The sequence below is a fragment of the Hetaerina americana genome, unplaced genomic scaffold (assembly GCF_022747635.1).
Source record: "Hetaerina americana unplaced genomic scaffold, ioHetAmer1.1.p SCAF_16, whole genome shotgun sequence".
NCBI classification, from domain to species: domain Eukaryota; kingdom Metazoa; phylum Arthropoda; class Insecta; order Odonata; family Calopterygidae; genus Hetaerina; species Hetaerina americana.
Window position 1 is genome coordinate 13070642 of NW_027286719.1, and position 19914 is coordinate 13090555.

General features: G+C 38.9%; 1 protein-coding gene across 1 annotated transcript in view; it reads left to right on the top strand.

Moving 5' to 3' along the window:
- The first annotated feature begins 11758 nt into the window (after positions 1 to 11758).
- LOC139687022 (kinesin-II 95 kDa subunit-like) overlaps positions 11759 to 19914 on the top strand; it is an 86386-nt gene continuing 78230 nt past the window's right edge. The window contains exons 1-3 of the mRNA XM_071584119.1: positions 11759 to 12018; positions 12294 to 12394; positions 18781 to 18882. Coding sequence (XP_071440220.1) covers positions 11992 to 12018; positions 12294 to 12394; positions 18781 to 18882 — 230 coding nt within the window. The 5' untranslated portion in view covers positions 11759 to 11991. The remainder of the gene's footprint in view (positions 12019 to 12293; positions 12395 to 18780; positions 18883 to 19914) is intronic.

A 19914-nucleotide genomic window follows, 5' to 3' on the forward strand; every position in this document is an offset into this window, starting at 1 on the left:
TATATATATATATATATATATATATATATATATATATATATAAACAAACCATAAACACAGTAATCAACCCGAAGGTCGGTTTGGGGTAGGTGATGGTAGAGTTCGCCCAGTACTAAGCCATATTCGGCGTGTGAAATTCACACATCAGGGTAGGGGGGCCAGTTCCTTTCCCTGTGCCGGTTATGGTTTCCCAGGAAGACCTGGTACCCGAAAAATCACATAGCTTGGGTGTAGCTGCAGGTGCCCAGAGTGCCTTGCCCGGGAATCAAACCCGGGCCCTCCGGTCAGCAGTCCAACGCTCTACCTGCTGGACTACAACGACCCTCTGACAGTACAATGGAAAAAAGGCACAACAAAAAAAATAGAGCAAATACTTCTTTCCAACGAAAAATGAGACAAATTGAAAATTAATTTTTTTCGGCATACTACTTTTTCCTTTGCGCCAAAAAACTATTTCCGTCCTTGGTTCTCTATGAATCATTTACCGTGCTCTTGGTGTCTTAAAACGCCTTAGTTTAGCACCACACACAGGGCTATATATATATATATATATATATATATATATATATATATATATATATATATATATATATATATATATATATATATATACTACCTTGATCAAAAAGTTCCCGGAATAACCACCGTGTGGCGCTCCCATCGTTCCGATTTGAGTTCTGTTTTTTTTGTTAAATTGGTACATCTGTTGTTGATATTCCCTTTAAATCTTAGTGTCATAACTTGACATTTGCAAAAGTTACGTAGCCAAGAGTACATCTATCTCTGTGTGTGTTGGCGATTTTTTACAATTTCAGAAATGGATTTAAATTTGCAACAACGAACTTGTATTAAATTTTGCGTAAAAAATGGATTTAGTGGCGCACGGACGTTGGAAATGTTGGAAAAGTGTTTCGGCAACGATTCTCTAAAAAAAACGGTCGTTTACCAGTGGCACGAGCGGTTCAGAAGTGGTCGTGAGTCAATCGAAGATGATGAACGCAGTGGCAGACCATCGACATCGAAAGTCGGTGAAAAAATTGATAAAGTAAAAGAAATGTTGGTCAATAACCGCAAATTAACCATCAGAGAAATAGCGGAGGACTTGAACATTGCCTATGGATCCGCCCAAGACATTGTGGTTAATGATTTGGGTTTCCGTCGTGTAGCAGCAAAGTTGGTGCCAAAAGACCTCAATTTCATGCAAAAAAGAGACCGTGTTGACGTCGCAAAAGACATGATTTGCGAGGCTGAATCCGATCCCACATTCATCAAAAGGATCATTACTGGAGACGAGACGTGGGTTTATGAGTACGACACGCAATCCAGACATCAGGCAAGTGAATGGCGTTCACCAAATGAGCCGAGACCAAAAAAACCACGTCGTTTTCAGTCAAAAAAGAAGGCAATGCTGACGGTTTTCATGGATTACAACGGTGTAGTGCATCATGAATTTTTGCCAGAAGGCCAGACAGTAAACAAAGAGTATTATTTGGGCGTTATGAGACGTTTGCGTGAAGCAATTCGCCGAAAGAGACCAGAAATGTGGGCAGAAAACTCGTGGATTTTGCACCATGATAACGCACCGTCGCACAGTGCTATCATTATTCGTAATTTTTTGACGAAAAATGCAACAAATACCATCCAACAGCCACCGAATTCACCTGATTTGGCTCCCTGTGACTTCTTTCTGTTCAATCGAGTTAAAAAACCATTACGGGGAACGCGTTTTAGCAGCCGAGAGGAAGTAATGGAAAAATCGCAGGAAGCACTGATGGACATACCGAAAACCGAATATAAAAAATTTTTCGAGGATTGGATCAAGCGCTGGCATAAGTGTGTTGCAGTCGATGGGGATTACTTTGAAGGGGACAATATAGATTTAGATGAATAAACTTGTATTTTTAATATTCTGAATAAATTCCGGGAAATTTTTTATCAAGGTAGTATATATATATATATATATATATATATATATATATATATATATATATATATATATATATATATATTATTTATTATTATGTAATCTACCGGTTAAGGTAGGTTTTTGGATGGACGCAGCTACTAAAGAAAAATTTAGTAACTCCTCACAAAACACAAAATCCAGCATCCTACTCTATATCAGGACCCTCTTCATCTCTGAGTACTTTCTTCCTCCCTTCATCCCGTCCGACATCCCTATCCTGTAACTTCCCTTTCTTCGTTTGCCTAACATTCTCCCCTCAATTACAGTCTTCAACATCCAACTGCCGGTCAATACCCCCTTCATCCACTTCTCCTGCCTCTTTAGGATTTCTCCCCACAATACTCCTCTCTTCGCCCACCATACCAAGTAATTCCTCATTTGTTTTCTTCTCGGTCCATTTCACCTTCTACATTCTTCTCCACATCCACATTTCAAAAGCCTCCAGTCTACGTCAATCCTCCTGCTTCAATGACCACGTTTCCGCGCCGTACATAGCTACGCTCCATATCAAAGTTTTTACGAGTGTTTTCTTAATATCCTTACTCAACGTCCCTGTCATCAACTCCATCCTCCTAGTGAAAGCCTCTTTGCCTAGCGCAACTCTCCTCCTTACGTCCCTACTACTTTGACCGCGTTGGTCCAAAACACTTCCGAGATGCGTAAACTGTTCTACCTGCTCTAGTTTTTGCCCTCCTATTTCATTGTTAAGCTTAGCCTTTTTCTTTTCTAGGAAATCGCATAACCTTTGTTCTATTAATATTGATTCTCATCCCATACCTGTCGCACTTAATTACCAATTCACTCAGCAATGCTTGCAACCCCTTGGCTAACTGGCAAACTAAAGCTTGGTCATCAGCGAACAAAACTGATTTTACGAATTCCCCGCCCACTTTCATTCCTACCGCCAGTTCTTCCCATGCCTCTTTAATCATTTCCTCTGCATACAGGTTGAACAGCGACGGTGATAATGGGACACCCATCCTTACACCTCTTCCTAACACTGCCCATCCTGACTCCCCGTTCCCCACTTGAACCTGAGCAGTCTGAGGCATGTACAGGTTGCGGATTAGCCTCCTTTCCTTCCAATCTATTCCTATTTTCTGCAATATACTCATTAGTGTTTTCCAATTTAATCTAGTAAACAGGCAAATACCTCCTGGTCGCATTCTATACTCCTCTCGATTTATAATCTCATTACTGCAATGGCATCACGCGTACCTCTCCCCGTCCTAAAACCAAACTGATCATCCCCTAAGTAATCATTTGCCCTACTATCTATCCTTTTGTTTATGATCCTGAGAACAACTTTAGCTGCGTGGGATATCAAACTTATTGTCCTGTAGTCCTCACATGATGTAGCCTTTACCTTTTTCGGAATGTGAACTAAAACTCATCTCACAAAGTCTGCCGGCCAGATTCCTTCCTCATAGATACTACGAATCAGCCCAAATAGCCTCTTCCTCCCACATACGTCTAAAGATTTTAACAGTTCCGCGGGAATGTTATCCACCCCCACCGCCTGTTATAGTTTCATCTCCCTTAAAGCCCTTCCCATCTCATCATCCGACAAAGATTTAACTTTCCTGTACAGCGCACCAATTTTACCCTTCCTCTGCAAACTTTCCATATCCTCACTCTGGGTCTTCCCCCATGCTATTTTTTTATTTGTTGCCCGCCTGAATTTATTGTTTATTTCTTTGTACTTTATTTTGCCGAACTCTGTATTTACATTCTACCATTTTCTCCGCCCATCCATCTTTGTAATCATCTCATCCGTGATCCATGGTTTCCTAATCCTTTTAGCGTTAATGGTCCCAATAGTGTCTTTTGCGGCTTTGGATAACCCTTTCTTGATACTTTCCCATTTTTCTTTGATAGTACTTAGCCCTTTACCATTCTCCATGATTTCCTCTACCGCCTTTGCACTCCTTCCATTTCAAACCATTTAATGCTTCTACATTCCATTTCATAACCCGCCGCCCCTGCCTTATCTTTTTGAAACGGGCGCTATATTTCATATCAATTAAATTGTGGTCAGAGTCCGCATCCGCTCCCGGGAAACTCTGCGAATCTATCACACTGTTCCTAAACCTGTGTCTAAGCAGAATATAATCTAGCTGATACCTTTCTAAGTCACGTGGCATTTTCCATGTATACTTACGTCTTTTGTGGTGTCTAAACCAAGTGTTGGTGATGACTAACTCATGTCTCCTGCAGAACTCAACTGCTTTCTCCCCGCCGTCATTCCTCGTGCCATCCTTCAGGTCATCCTTCGCCTACCGTCGCATTTCAATCCCCCATCATTATCAAATGTTTCCCTGTGGGAACACAAGCGATTATGTCCTGTAACTGATCGTATATCCTATCGACCTCTTCTTCCTTATGGTTGCTCGGTGGCATGTTTGCCTGAATAATAACCAAGTTCGTCGGTTCTGCTTTTATCTCTAATAGTAACAATCTATCCGTTACTTGCTCTATGGTGACTACGCTTCTTCCTACTTCTTCATTTAATACAATAGCCACCCCTCGTTGGCTCTCGTCCCTGCCGCTGTACATTATTCTATACTGATCACTCCAGTAATCCCCGCTATCTTTCCATCTCACCTCGCATAGACCTAAAATATCGATATTTCCCCTTCCCATCTCTCGCTTAATATTCCTCAATTTCCCTTTCCTCATCATTGTCCTAACATTGCACGTTCCTATTCTAACTAATTTGGTCTTCTTTTCCTGCGTCTTCTGTCCTGCTGCTGCCGGTTTTCCCTTGCAAGGGTTTCGTGGGATGACGACCGCGGAGGCCTTGCCCCCCCCCCCACTGCCGGGCAAGACACACGGCCGATTGGGCCGAGTCCCGTAGGTGCCAGGACTCAAAATCTCTGTATAGTCCATCATGTTAATCTTGGGAATGATAATTGAGGTGGTTTCCCTTTGCCTTCCTCAATAGTGTTTTTAACGTGACACCATCACTTACTGGCCGTCCCTCTGAGGTCAGACTCCATTGCCGCCGCCTCACTGAGGAACAGACGCTGCGTGGACTACCTTTCGTCTGGCTCCTAACCTTCGACCTATCTGGCATGGGTGACCCTACCAGGAGCAATTATTATTACTCCCGCCAGCACAGCTCTAGGGGTCATCGGAACGCACAAGCCCTTCCTCGGGCTTCGGGCTCCATCGGGCAAGTGCGTTCCAGGACTCCAAGAGCCAGATGAAGGATTGCTCTGATGTTTTCAGTTTCAGTGGAGGATCAGAGGGTGGGAGGGATGCTATGATGGATACACTATAGCATTTATTAAAGGGAGTGTTGTGTTCGGAGGCGTGTTGGGGATAGGGATTATATCAATTAGGGAGGAATTTTTGCATGAGGCTCGATGGTTATTAATTCTGATATTGAGGGGTGTGGTGCACTGTCCAAGATAATAGGCATGACAAAGTTGGCACCCTCCTCCTAACTCTCCTCCACCCTCCTCCACCCAACTCCTTGTACATAAGAGGACACAGAATTTGCAATGACCCTGATTCCCTTGATAATTTCCTTTCAAGTCTACACTATTCCCTCCTCAAATGAGGTTATCCCGAATCCCTCCTGAACAAAAGAATCCGAACACATGCCTACACTCCCAGACCTTCCTCAGCCGCGGAACCCCACCCTCTTTCAATTTGCACCACATGCTTCCCAGGCTTAGAATCTCTATGATCAATTCTAAAAGACCTCTATTCTATCCTCAAAAATCATAATGCCACCGCCAACCTTTTTCCCAAATGTCCATTTGTTACTTTCAAACGCCCCGCCAACCTATCCTATCTCCTCAAATCAACCAATCCACTCTTTAAATCCCCAACCCGTCCCAAAACCACTCCTACGCTATGCAATAAACCCAGATGCAAAACACACCCTAATTTCAAAACCAGGAGGAAGAGGCTATTTGGGCTGATTCGTAGTATCTATGAGGAAGGAATCTGGCCGGCAGACTTTGTGAGATGAGTTTTAGTTCACATTCCGAAAAAGGTAAAGGCTACATCATGTGAGGACTACAGGACAATAAGTTTGATATCCCACGCAGCTAAAGTTGTTCTCAGGATCATAAACAAAAGGATAGAGGGTAGGGCAAATAATTACTTAGGGGATGATCAGTTTGGGTTTAGGAAGGGGAGAGGTACGCGTGATGCCATTGCAGTAATGAGATTATAAATCGAGAGGAGTATAGAATGCGACCAGGAGGTATTTGCCTGTTTACTAGATTAAATTGGAAAACACTAATGAGTATATTGCAGAAAATAGGAATAGATTGGAAGGAAAGGAGGCTAATCCGCAACCTGTACATGCCTCAGACTGCTCAGGTTCAAGTGGGGAACGGGGAGTCAGGATGGGCAGTGTTAGGAAGAGGTGTAAGGATGTGTGTCCCATTATCACCGTCGCTGTTCAACCTTTATGTAGAGGAAATGATTCAAGAGGCATGGAAAGAACTGGAGGTAGGAATGAAAGTGGGCGGGGAATTGGTAAAATCAGTTAGGTTTGCTGATGAACAACCTTTAGTTTGCCAGTCAGCCTGATTTCATCAATCAGTCTGCCTGATTTCGCCTTCCCCACTTCTCCTGTGTTTGTCCTTTATGTGTGTTCCTATCCCTTTTCCTCATATGTGTTACTATGTAAATGAGTATTTGTTCGCCATGTTTGGCAGGATATCATGTTTGAATGTGTATTAGGCCAATGTGGCTCGTCTCTTCTTCTGGCTATGCGTGCCACGAAACACATTTTTCTTATCCTTTACGATGTTGTATGATTGCTATACTACTTTCCTTTCCTCTTTTGTGACATGTCTAACTGAACAATGATGAAGTTCATTGATTCTGCTTTTATCTCTACTAGCTATTTTGCTATCCGTTGCTTGTTCTTTGTGTACTTCGCTTCTTCCTACTTCTTCATTTAATATAATGGCAACCCCTCGTTGACTCTTGTCCCCACCATTGTATATTATTCTATAGCTATCACTCCAGTAATCCCCGCTATCCTTCCATCTCACCTGGCAAATACCTAAAATATCTATATATCCTCTTTCAATCTCTCACTTAATATGCTCTAATTTTCCTGTTCTTAACATTGCCCTAACATTCCAAGTTCCTATTCCAGCATCAAAAGATTGCTTTTGGGAAGCAGTGTGAGTAGGGATGGAATTATTAAGGACGGTGAGAGATTTGTTGGAATAGCGGTAAATATTCATGTGGAGGGAAAGGCTGGTTGTACATTTGCCCACGTAGAAGGCAGGGCAGAAGTTACAGGAGAGGCGATATATGATATTGTCAGAGGTGCAGGTGGCGTGCATCTTTCAATGACTGCTTCTCCTTGTCAGTGATTGAAATCCTTTCCAAATCTGCAAGTATCATAGAGGTGAGAACTCCCGAGATGGCGTATATCTGGTTGTCCCAGTCATATATATGTATACATATATATATGACTGGGAATATACATTAATTAGATGTATACATATATATGTATACAAATATATAATTAATGTACCTGTATATAAATATCAAGGAAGAGAGGGACAGAACTGAAGGGAATATGAGGGCTGGAGCAATGGATGGAAGGGGAAGGTGGGGAAAGAATTCGGAAGGGAAGGGTTTAAAGGGGCAGCGTTAGAAGGGTGGGGAAAATTTAGAAGGTAATGGGGGTGGATGGGGGATGAAAATATGTTTAGAGCGGGGTAATTAATGCCTAATATTGATTCCTGGCCAATTCCAGGACTCTAAGAGCCAGATGAAGGATTGCTCTAATGTTTTGAGTTTCAGTGGAGGATCAGAGGGTGGAAGGGATGCTAAGATGGATACACTATTGCATTTATAGCAGTAAGTCTTAGATGGACAAAGGGTGGAAAACAACGCATTCCTTAGTATCTCTTAAGAAAACACTTCCTGACAGCTAAAAATTCATAAACCCTTCTTCTAATCCACATAATTCTTCCTCCATTCATTTCATTCAACCTTCCTTGACCTACCCCTTTCAAGCCAAACTATCATTCTACCATTCATTCTCTATTTTCCACATTGCATCCATCTTTCCTCCTACATTTTAATTTCTGAACAATCCTCTCTCCTTCCCCACCATGCACTACACCGTTTGTTTCCCTTTCTTTCCATTCATCTTTTCCATCCTTCTCTATAACCACATTTCAAAAGCCTTCAATCTGCACCCAAGGGTCCACATAATGAACAAGATCTTCAACTGCAGGACTCCGCCGGTAATGCTATATCAGGCCGGCTATATCAGATTACCCTAAAATGGCCTCCATTCTAAATGATTTCTACCTATCCCATCAAAATCCCACAGTTTCAGTCAATTCAGCTAATTATTCTCAAATTCCTAACTCATGCAATTCATTATATATATTCCCATGTTCAGCCATGGAACTGACCAACATAATCAATAAATTCCCTAACAACTTTAGTCCTGGATTAGATGACATCCCAGGGATAGTCATAAAAAGGTTGTTTAATGCTGTTAAGGATCAGCTGCTGTTCTTAATTAATGAATCGCTAAAAACTGGAATTTTCCCAAGCCCTCTTAAATCAGAAAAAATTGTGCCAATATACAAAGGGAAAGGTTGCAAAATGGCAATGAATTCTTATAGACCAATATCCCTGTTGAACCAGTTGGGGAAAATATTTGAAATAGTTTTTTATCAATGTCTTGTATCATATCTTGAGACATATGACCTATTATCCACATCTCAACATGGATTTTGGAAAACAAGGTCCACTACAACAGCCACATATCACATGGTGAATCCAATACTTTCAGGATTGGATAATAGAACTGAAACTTTAGGATTATTTTTTGATTTCAGTAAAGCTTTTGACTTCGTCAATTATCAGTTACTCTTATATAAACTGAAATGCTATCAACAAATGGATTGAATCTTATCTAAGTGAACGGCATCAGTATGTTGAGCTCTCAAGAAATGGCTCCAAATTTGTTTCCCCTGGTAGAGAAGTAACACTGGGTGTTCCCCAGGGTTCTGTACTTGGTCCTATTTTATTTTTAATCTATATCAATGATCTCCCAGACAAGCTTAAGTTCATTAAGGGGATAGACCCAATGCTGTATGCTGATGATACAAATATCATTGTGTCAGCCTCCTCAGTAGACAGTTGGACAGAAAGAGCAGCTGAAGTAGCTCAGATTTTCAATGAATGGTGTCTTCATAACTTTCTAAAACCCAATATAAATAAGTCCAGCCTGATTTATTTTACTAATATAAAGAAACTTTCATCTGCAATCTCAGTAGATGTAGGTGTCAGCATTCCCCAAAATTCCAGTACCCAATTCCTGGGAGTAATCCTGCATAGAAACATGTTTTGGGAGGAACACATTTTCAAATTACGTAGCAACTTAAGCTCCCTATGCTTCCTAGTTAGAAAAATTAGATATCCTGTAAATTTAGAAGTTCTTCTATTCATTTACTTTGGTGAATTTTATTATCGTGTTACTTTCAGTATCCTCTTCTGGGGTTCATCTCCCCATGTGGGCATAATCTTCAAAATCCAAAAGAGGATTATACGTATTATGAGCAATGCTCCTTGCCATGCACCATGTAAACCTCTCTTCAAAAGAATTGGTTTATTACCAATACCTTGCATATACATATTTAATGTCATCTTACATGCAAAGGGTAATATTTCCCAGTACAAGTCCAACCGCAATTACCATAGTCACCATACAAGGACCTGCAATGACCTGCACCAACCATTTGTCAGGACACACAATACTGCCCATGGGCCCAAAGCAATGGGCTTAAGGTTATTCAATAAACTCCCCCATGAAATCAAATATGAAACAAAAGTACCTGTTTCCAAGAAAAAGCTGTTTAACCTTTTAAAAAATAATATGTTCTATTCTGTAAATGAATACCTTGAATTGTCGCTAAGCGTCAATTCTGGCTTAAACAATTAATATGTAATTATACTAGTGTATTGGTATATATATTGTATCTCTTCTAAAATTGTGAAATTTATATCTGACGTGTCCTATATTTGTGTATGTATGAATATGCAACAAATCTCCGGACAAATAAATATATTATTATTATTATTATCATCCCGCTTCAATGACCATGTTTCTACATCATACAAAACGACACCCCATATCAAGTTTTAACAAGCCTTTTCTTAACATACTTACTCAAAGTTTATATCATCAATTCTCTACTCATTGCGAAAGCTTCTTTGCCTAATGCCATTCTTCACGTATTCCTACTTTGTTGATCATTTTGCTGCAGAACACTTACCAGATAGTTTATCTGTCACCATGCTCTAAGCTATGAACTTATATTTTAATATTTAACTTAGCCTTCCTCTTTCTCAAAAACCACATAACCTTTTTCTTGTTTACATTTATTCTCATCCCATACCTTTCGCACTGGTTTTTCAATGTGCCCAGCAATGTTTGCAAACCCTTGGCTGATTGGCAAAATAAAGCTTGATCATTTGCAAACCTAACTGATTTTATGAGTTCCCCACCAATTTTCATTCCTACCTTTTATTCTTCTGATGCCTTTTTTATCATTTCCTCTACATGTACTTCCTATCTTACCCCTCGTAACACTGCTCATCCAGGCTCTTTATCCCCCACTGGCAACTGAGTAGTCTGTGACATGTGCAGGCCGATAAGACCCCTATCCCTCCAATCCACTCCTATTTTTGTAATGCATATATTAGTTCTACGGAATTCACCGAATACTTTTTCAAAATCTATGAAACAGAAAAAATAATATTCTCTATATTCCTCCCAGTAAGTGACCTCATTACTACTATGGCATCACTGAACGCAAAATGATCTTCCCCTAAGTAATCACCTGCTCTGATCTCCATTCTCTTGTTGATGATGCTGAGGACCACTTAAGCTGCATGTTAAATCCAAATTATGGCACTGTAGTCCTTTCACGTTGCTGCCTTTTCCTTTTTTTTGAAATATAAACCCACAAATCTGAAGAAATCATACAGGCTATTTTTTACCTCATGAGTTCTCCTAATTAGTCCATAAAGACTTTTCCTCCCACGTTCTCCTAAACCGATAAGCAGTTTCACCAGAAGGTTTTCCATCCCAGCGACCTCTTTTGATTTCAAATCTCTTAATTCCTTATCTTTTTGCCATTGGGTAAGCCTGGATATTTCATCTATGTCATACTGTTTCGTGTCTAGTCTGACTGGCCTGACTTTACCATGCAATTCCTCTATATATTTCTTACTTCTATCGAGCTCATGCTACATATTTTAAAACCTATAGCAATTTAAACCAATATATTATTTGTAAATTTTCTAATACAGATTTTAACAAAATAAAACTCTGAAAATTAGGTGTGTTTTCAATGGTTGACCATGAATTTGTGAATAAACAGAGCGATAAATATATCAGTTCACCTCGCTAAAATATTTTCTGCAAAGGTTAATTATGCTTTTTATCATAATATATCACGTATTGGAATGTTTTATTTTTAGAAAAGCCTTGCATTTCTTGCAGAAAAAATAGTTTCATTTACGTGTATCAACTAGAAGCGCGGGAACAGGAAGAAAAATTTGAAGAAGAATGAAAGATCAGATATTTGATTTTCCCGCATCAAAGTCCAGCTTCTAATTGAAACATTTAAAACAATAGTTTCATAATTATAAATAACATTTTCCCTAGATTCTCACTATTTATTTCGATTAAGTGAGTTAGCACCTAAGTAATGTTTTTATCAAAGCTTGGAGTCGAGCTTTGGATTAATGATGCTCACTTGTTATAAACTAAATCGGCATGGGAAGTCAAGTTGTTGGCAGGAAGTAATTGTATTGTTATTGCGATGTGTGGATACGTCCATTTGCAATGTAATTGGTTTATGTACAAGTGACAAAACTTTTGTTATCATTTATTGGGCAACCATATTATTTCTCGAGTCAATACCTATAATTTCCGTACAAATGTAATCCTTAAAGCAGTGTCTATTTACCCAAGCAACCGAAACTGTTGAGTTCTAGGACTACAGCAAAAAATGAATCGCAGCAAAAAGCGTTCCTCGGTAAGTAGGGATAAGTGTAAGATAATTTATAATGATGTTGTTAGAAGAAATGCTCAGCATTATTTCCTAAAATCGGTGTTTCTCGATGTGTTGTTGGTATTTATAAATTTGCTATTTGGATTTTCAACCACACGTTCATTAGCTAGTTAATTTTTGAATGTTTTAGACTTAGTAAAAATTTTGTTTGATCATGTTGACGTTCATTAAGTTTCGCGAAAGAGTGATTTGATATGGGCTTTGAAAATGTCTCTAGTAATAAGATGTTCTCGTTTAAGGTACAAGCGCAGGGTTCGAAAGACGCCGACAATGTAACTATTACTGTTGTGGTCCGATGCCGGCCAATGAGCGAGGAAGAGGTCAGGGATGGAAATACGTCGTAAGTTTGGATATTACAATAAAATGCTAAAATTAATCGTACGACTTTTACAAGGAGGTTTCTCGTATGTAGTCTTAAGTTTTACTATATAGGGTGTATCTGCAGAACCTGTGTTAATTTTTGTTTTTTTTTGGGAATTATTGGTTGAAAACTATGTCGCAATCGGTAATAAATTGCAAGAATTTGTTCATGTATTGTGCCAGCTGTATTTATTTTATTAATTTAAGCCGGTTGAAGACATAGGCTTAAGTTGGGCCATGAAAACTATTGAATGGCGTTTTTTGTGCTATTTGAAAGCCTTTTGCTCAAAAAATTGATAGTTTCCTTTTTCAGCATCCATAATTTGACCATTTTTCAAGCAATGGTGACAATTTTGTGCTTCTGCCTGTCACAGTATTTTAATTCTGTTATTGCGGTTGTGTCAATGGGCGGTAACATCTTAATGTTTCCTCTATCCTTTTCTTTCTTCTCCAAATTAACCCTAACTTCCTCTCTTTCTCTACTAACACTTAGCGAACCTGGCACTTCTTTATCCAGACTTTAATATATCCTATAAGCTCCCATATGAAAAACCTCCCCTCTGTGCTCAATTTCTTTCCCTAAAGTTGAGGGGTTATGCGACATTCCATTCATTTGATTACTTCCATCAACTTGATTTCTTCATTACATCATAGTTCTTTGTGCTGAAGTCCTTTACCAACTGCTTCTAGTAACCTATTCTTAGTATTCCTTTAAATTCTTTTTGCTGTATAAGGCCTTCATTTATAGTATGTTTTGGAAATAGTTTACATCGGAGAGTATCCATTAAGTGTACCCTCTTCCGTCTAATGCCTTCCATAGGCATTAGACGGAAGAGGGTACATCCATATTTGAATTGGTTTGTTACACCAATCAGTGGGATAAGGGCCAAGTTACATTGAAATACTGTTTCCAATTAGAATACACAAGTTAAGCATACAAGGAATGTTGAGATAAGTCAGATATTGGATGGGTTACCTCCATGCCTATACCATGATGCTTTTGTACTGTCTCTCAAATGGTAGCCAGGTATATATGTGGGCAAATGAAACTGATCAGGACTCTTCTCAAAAGCCCCTTCATTCCAGAAATCCATTGTATTATCATCATTCTTCCGTAGCTGCTTATTAAAATCAATTGTAAACTTCTTTAATTTGTAATAATTTGCTAAAGCTATAGTCCATGGCTCATAGACATTGGAAAGTAAATTCTGTAAGTATGATTTCATAAACCACTTACTTTTACCTTGGCTAATACCAAGGACATTAGAACCCTTGGTGCAGACCATAAGAATTGCTAATGCAACATTTTAGTTAAGGTGGCATTGTATGTTAGACCAGGTAGTACTTAAATGGAAGAATTTTACTGTGTAAAATCATTTGCCTCAACCTGGATTAATATTAATATTCCATAATTTCTGACTGAGTTGTTAAGTTAATTAAGCAACTGTGGCATCCTCTTACACTATGAATTTTGAGTAACGCTAAATAATTGCAATGAGATAATTTACTTTGAAATTCCACACACTTTATTTAAAAAACATGACCCAGATTTCGACGTTGAACGTCGACATCAGGGTGGTCCTCATAGAAGAAAACTTGGTATATCCTTCTGATCAAGGGAGGGAGGGTTAGACAGAGTGGGAGGTTCGATGGGTTGAAAAGGTTACAAAGTAGCTGGGAAGAAATGAGAATTACATCCTCAGTTGTCAATCATTGACTTGGAAGAGTGGTAGGTCAAGGAGTGGGGAGTGGGTGGGATGCAAGAATTTCGTTGGTTTTGGTTCATCATTTCATGGAATGCCGAAAGGTTTTGGGTGAAGCAATGCCTTGAAGAGGATTTTATTAATTGGTCCGTATGCATTCCTAAAAATGGAGTACTGTAGCCCATCTTTGTCCTTACAAATGGATAGGCCGAGGAAATACAGGGAACCTCTTTCTTATTTTTCACACGTGAATTGTACATTAGAATTGACAGAATTTAAATGTGCGAGAAACTTGCTGAGAACTTAAGGAAGCCGAAAAAACCTTGGTGCTGAGGGATTCATTTGCACTAGTTGGAACATTTCACAACTTTTAAATAACGTATCACTGGATTTAATCACTTTCTTAATTTATCATTGAAACTTGGGGGTTGGGTCGGAATGAAGTCCTTCAATACTATTGTTCCTGATGCAGTCTTCGGATTTTGTGATGTAGTTGTTTCATTCTAATACAACGACTGCTCTGCCTTTATCTGCTTTTTGGTTGATCAAATTTTTATGTCACTGAATGTATAATAGACTTCAAAACCTTGTACTCAGTACATTCTTCTTCTTTTTTACTTCTATTTGTAAGATTTTAAGGAGCCCCTCAGAAACAACTTGTCTAACCGCAATGTTTGATTTTTAAGGGCAACTTCAAGGTCAACTGCCAGGTTTTTAATGTCTGTAACAGAAATAGGAATTTTAGGTACGTACTTTAGGCACTGTTCTAAGAAAGAAATCTCACTATTAGAAAAGGAAAATCCAGGAAGATTAGCAAATTGAGACCTAAACTCATGGTCACACTTAGAACTCGTTGATTTTGAACTGCACTCCTTATTTTTCCGCAAAAACTCAAGGTTACGGTTGATTTTTGCTCTTTTTTCAAAGGAAATCTCACTGCATGTCTGGCAGGCATCATTATCAAAGTATAGCCACTCGATCCATGATACATATTTCCAACAACCCAATAGTTTAGCCATGGGCTCCCCCTTGTCTCCACTCCTGGCCGATATTTATATGGACAATGTCGAAAACGTTTTGTTCTCCTCGGCTCACCATCTCATTAATAATGTATTTTGTTGGTTTAGATATGTAGACGATGTCTTCTGTGTATGGACAGGTTCCGATAAGCAACTAGATCAGTTTCTCGCACATTTAAATTCTGTCAATTCTAATGTACAATTCACGTGTGAAAAATAAGAAAGAGGTTCCCTGTATTTCCTCGGCCTATCCATTTGTAAGGACAAAGATGGGCTACAGTACTCCATTTTTAGGAATGTATACGGACCAATTAATAAAATCCTCTTAAAGGCATTGCTTCACCCAAAACCTTTCGGCATTCCATGAAATGATCCACCATTTAACCGCTATCCCTGCATCAAAATTCAATGTTAATAAGGAACTTAATGTAATTAAAACGTTAGCAGCAAATGATGGCTATTCAGAAGATCTAATAAATAAACTTTACCAGAATAAACTTACAAAAATAGCCTTAAGCCACATTTACAACCTCCAACATTTTAAAGATCCCAATGCCAAATGGACAAGAATACTCTACCGAGGGACTATTTCTCAAAAAGCAATTGAAGGTTTTCCTAAAGAAAACATGAAATGTGCCTTTTACAGTGCTTCATGCCTTAAGAACCTGATCTTTCACACTAAAGACAAAGTCCCTAAATACGAGAAGAGTGGAGTGTATGAGTTTAGAGTACTCAGAATGTAACACAAAGTATACTGGGCAAACAGGACGGATATTTAAAGAAAGAATTAAAGAACACCAAACATGTGTAAAAAAATAAGAAGATAACATCCCTCTTTGCAAAGCACCTCATCGAAATTGACCACAAAAGTGACTTCGTGACTAAAATTATTCATTTTGGAAATAGAGGTCCAAGGCTTGATGCTTTGGAGCAGTTGGAAATTTAGAAATGCGTCCGTTGCAAAGATGAACTTGCCAATGAAATTCTTGCATCCCACCCACTCCCCACTCCTTGACCTACCACTCTTCCAAATCAAAGATTGACACCTGAGGATGTAATTCTCTTTTCTTCCCAGCTACTTTAACCTTTATACCCATCCAACCTCCCACTCTGTCTAACCCTCCCTCCCTTGATCAGAAGGATATACCAAGTTTTCTTCTATGAGGACCACCCTGATGATGGTGTTCGACGTCGGAACCAGGGTCGTGTTTTTTAAATAAAGTATGTGGAATTACGAAGTAAATTATTTCATTTCAATATGCTATGCAAATTCAATGAAGTAACGCCTGAGACAACAACTTGAAAGAAGTAAAATCTTCATTAATGGTGTAATACACTAAAAACTATTTAAAATGTTCAATATTTATTAAAATTATAGAATTTTTTCGCATTGAGGATTTTGAGTACAAAAGTAAAAGATTCGGGCCAATGTTGGCCACCATTACCGTAATTGAATTTCCTCCCAGTGAATCTGGAAAATTAAATCCATGAAATTCAGGCACAAAAAATTAAATAAAATAGCCTAAGAATGAAATAAAACAGCAAAAGACAGAAATAAAACAGCAAAAAAATGAAATGAAACAGCAAAAAAATTAAATGAAACAGCAAAAGAATCAAATAAACAGCCAAAAAATGAAATAAAACAGCCAAGAAACGAAATAAAACAAAACCATATACACCAAACAATTTTGATTTCCTTTTCACAAAAGTGCATCCACAAACAAAATGAAAAATATATCTTTGCAAAAAATGAAAACATATCACGTTCCCATAAAATATTTTTATCTAATGGATCTATTTAATTGGACCAATATTTAAATAAGTATCAAAGTTAAATATGTATCCTTAATATTTGAAAAACAAATGGCAACATTAATTCACACTTTATATACACTGAAGGAATGGTGACTGAAATTCACAAGTATTTCTTACACACACAATTAAAAATTTAGTAACCAAAAACTTTGATACTTTTCACATAATAAGTCTTTACACATTTCAAGTTTCCCCTCAATGGTCAACAAATGATTTAGGTTGGAGTGCTAGATTTTGTTTCATATCTACCATTAAAAACTAGTCAGGGTCAGTTCAGTTCTTAGTTCAATCAGTCATAGGGATTAACACCAGAACAAGAATCCAAATGAAAAACATTGTTTCCAGATATTTATTCTAAGCTTGGTGATTTTCACCAACTAAAACCTCATAAAATATTGTTACATCCATCACAAGAGTACCAAAGATCACTTGAAACACTTTTAACCATTCTGTCCTTCATACACACCCGCATGCCTGAAAAAGTAAGTTGAAAACTTCCCCGCCTGACAGAGATGGCGTTCCCACCAGCAAACGTTTATGATTCCTGCCCGGGTGCACATGTCATTAGTTTTTAAGACAAGTTTCAACTTGTTCTCTCTAGTAATTTGTTAACACATATTACTGCAGTAGATTCCTTTCGTGTTTTTCTTTAAAATGGAATAACTTGTATTTCATGCGGTCAGAACTTCGTTTTGAATGGATTAAACCCTAAGAAAATTCACCATAAGTGGACAAAAGTGTGCAGGGACTCTACTCCTTCAATATCACCTTTAAAAAGTGGGCCGCTGAATTAAAACGTGGTCGCACATCCCTCGAACATGACCAATGTGAAGGATGGCCAAAAACCTCAACCACACCAGAAACCATTTGAAAGGTGCACAACATCATATTGGACGATTGGCAAGTGATGATGAGTGATATAAGCCTAAGATAGAGGCAAGGCCTTGGGGATATCGGAAGAAAGGGCGCGAAACATCTTGCACAAAGAATTAGGGATGCACAAGGCGAGTGCCGATCAGAAGCAAATGCACCAACAATTTTGTAGCAATGTTTGGACTGATTCAAGAGGGAACCAATCGATGTTGTGTTGCTATTTGTCTCCATGGATGAGATCTGCATCCACCACTACACGCCAGAAATGAAAAAACGGTCGAAGCAGTGGGTGGAAACCAGTGGTTCAGCACCAAAGAGGGCTAAGTCGATCTCATCTCCTGGAAAGGTCATGGCCAGTGTGTTTTGGGATGGGAAAGGGAACCTGTTAATTGATTACCTTGAAAAAGGCAGAACAAATACAGGTGAATATTACTCCAACCTTCTTGACCAGCCGGATGCTTAAATTCACAAGAAGAAGTCGGCCTTGGAGAAGAAAAAAAATCATCTTTCGCCCAGACAACCTGCTGTCATCTGCTCACGAAGGTGCGTTGGCGATGGGAAAACTACTGGATTCGAGGTATGATTATTTGGCCATCTCCCCTGTTCTCCTGATTTAGCACTTTCAGACTTCAAACTGTTCCCAAGCTTAAAGAAATTTATTTCTGGGAGGTGCTTTCCATCCAATGAAGAAGTTGGGAGGGCCGTAGATAGATATTTTCATAGCGTTCCAGACTCACTTCCGGAAGGAATACTGATGTTGGAGAAATGCGGGACTAAATGTGTTGAACTCAAGGGAAATAATTTAGGAATATAAAATAATTTTTTAACTAAAAATCGGTCTTTCATTGTCAGGCCGGGAACTTTTCACCTTATGTACTCATATTCTTAGACGTATATTCGAATATATGTGACCATGATAATGCTTTTTAGTGGTGCTTATGATTTTTTCTTTGCAGAGTCGTTGAAATGGTTCCTAAAAGAGGTGTCATATATATTGACAACCCCAGGGCGGAAGGTGGCAAGATGCAGTTTACATTCGATGCAGTTTATGACGAATGGTAAAAGATATGTTTGAAATTGATCAAATCCCTCAAACCAAGTGGTTTGGGCTGTAATTTCATAATTTTATGTGATATAATCTTAATTATCCCTCCCTGGATTACAACCTTTATTTATTTTAGAATTACGTTGCAATTAGGCGATTTTCCTGGTGGCAACGGTCAAGTTTGGTCAAAGATAACTCTTACAACGAAAATTACATACATACACGCACTATACAAATAGATAAGAGACAAAGTGGTGGAAGGGCTTGTGCGTTCTGATGACCCCTAGAGCTGTGCTGATGGGAGTAATATTAATTGCTCCTGGTAGGGTCACCCATGCCAGATAGCTCAAAGTTTAGGAGCCAGCCGAAAGGTAGTCCATACAGCATTTGTTCCTCAGTGAGGCGGCTGCAATGGCATCTGACCACAGTGGGGCGGCCAGTAAGTGATGGTGTCATGTTAAAAAAACTATTGAGGAAGGCAACAGGAAACCACCTCAATTATCATTCCCAAGATTTAAATGATGGATAATAGAGAGATATTGAGTCCTGGCAACTACGTGGCTCGGCCTAATTGGCGGGAAAACCAGCTGCAGGAGGATAGATATATTTGATAGATAGATAGATAGATATAGGTCTTTATTTGGGCGAAATAAAGACTAAATGGTCCCTTCTTCCATTTAACCCATAACGCAACTCATAACGGACAGAAGATGCAGGAGAAGACCTAATTAGTTAGAATATGAACGTGGAATGTTAGGACAATAATGAGGACAGGGAATTTGGAGAATGTTAAGCGAGAGATGGAAAGGGGAAATATAGATATTTTAGGTCTATGCCAGGTGAGATGGAAGGTGAGCGGGGATTGCTGGAGTGATAATTATAGATTAATATACAGCGGCGGGGACAAAAGCCAGCGAGGGGTTGCCATAGTATTAAAAGAAGAAGCAGGAAGAAGCGTTATCAACATAGAACAGGTAATGGATAGATAATTACTAGTAGAGATAAAAGCAGAACCGACGAACTTGGTTATCATTCAGGTATACAT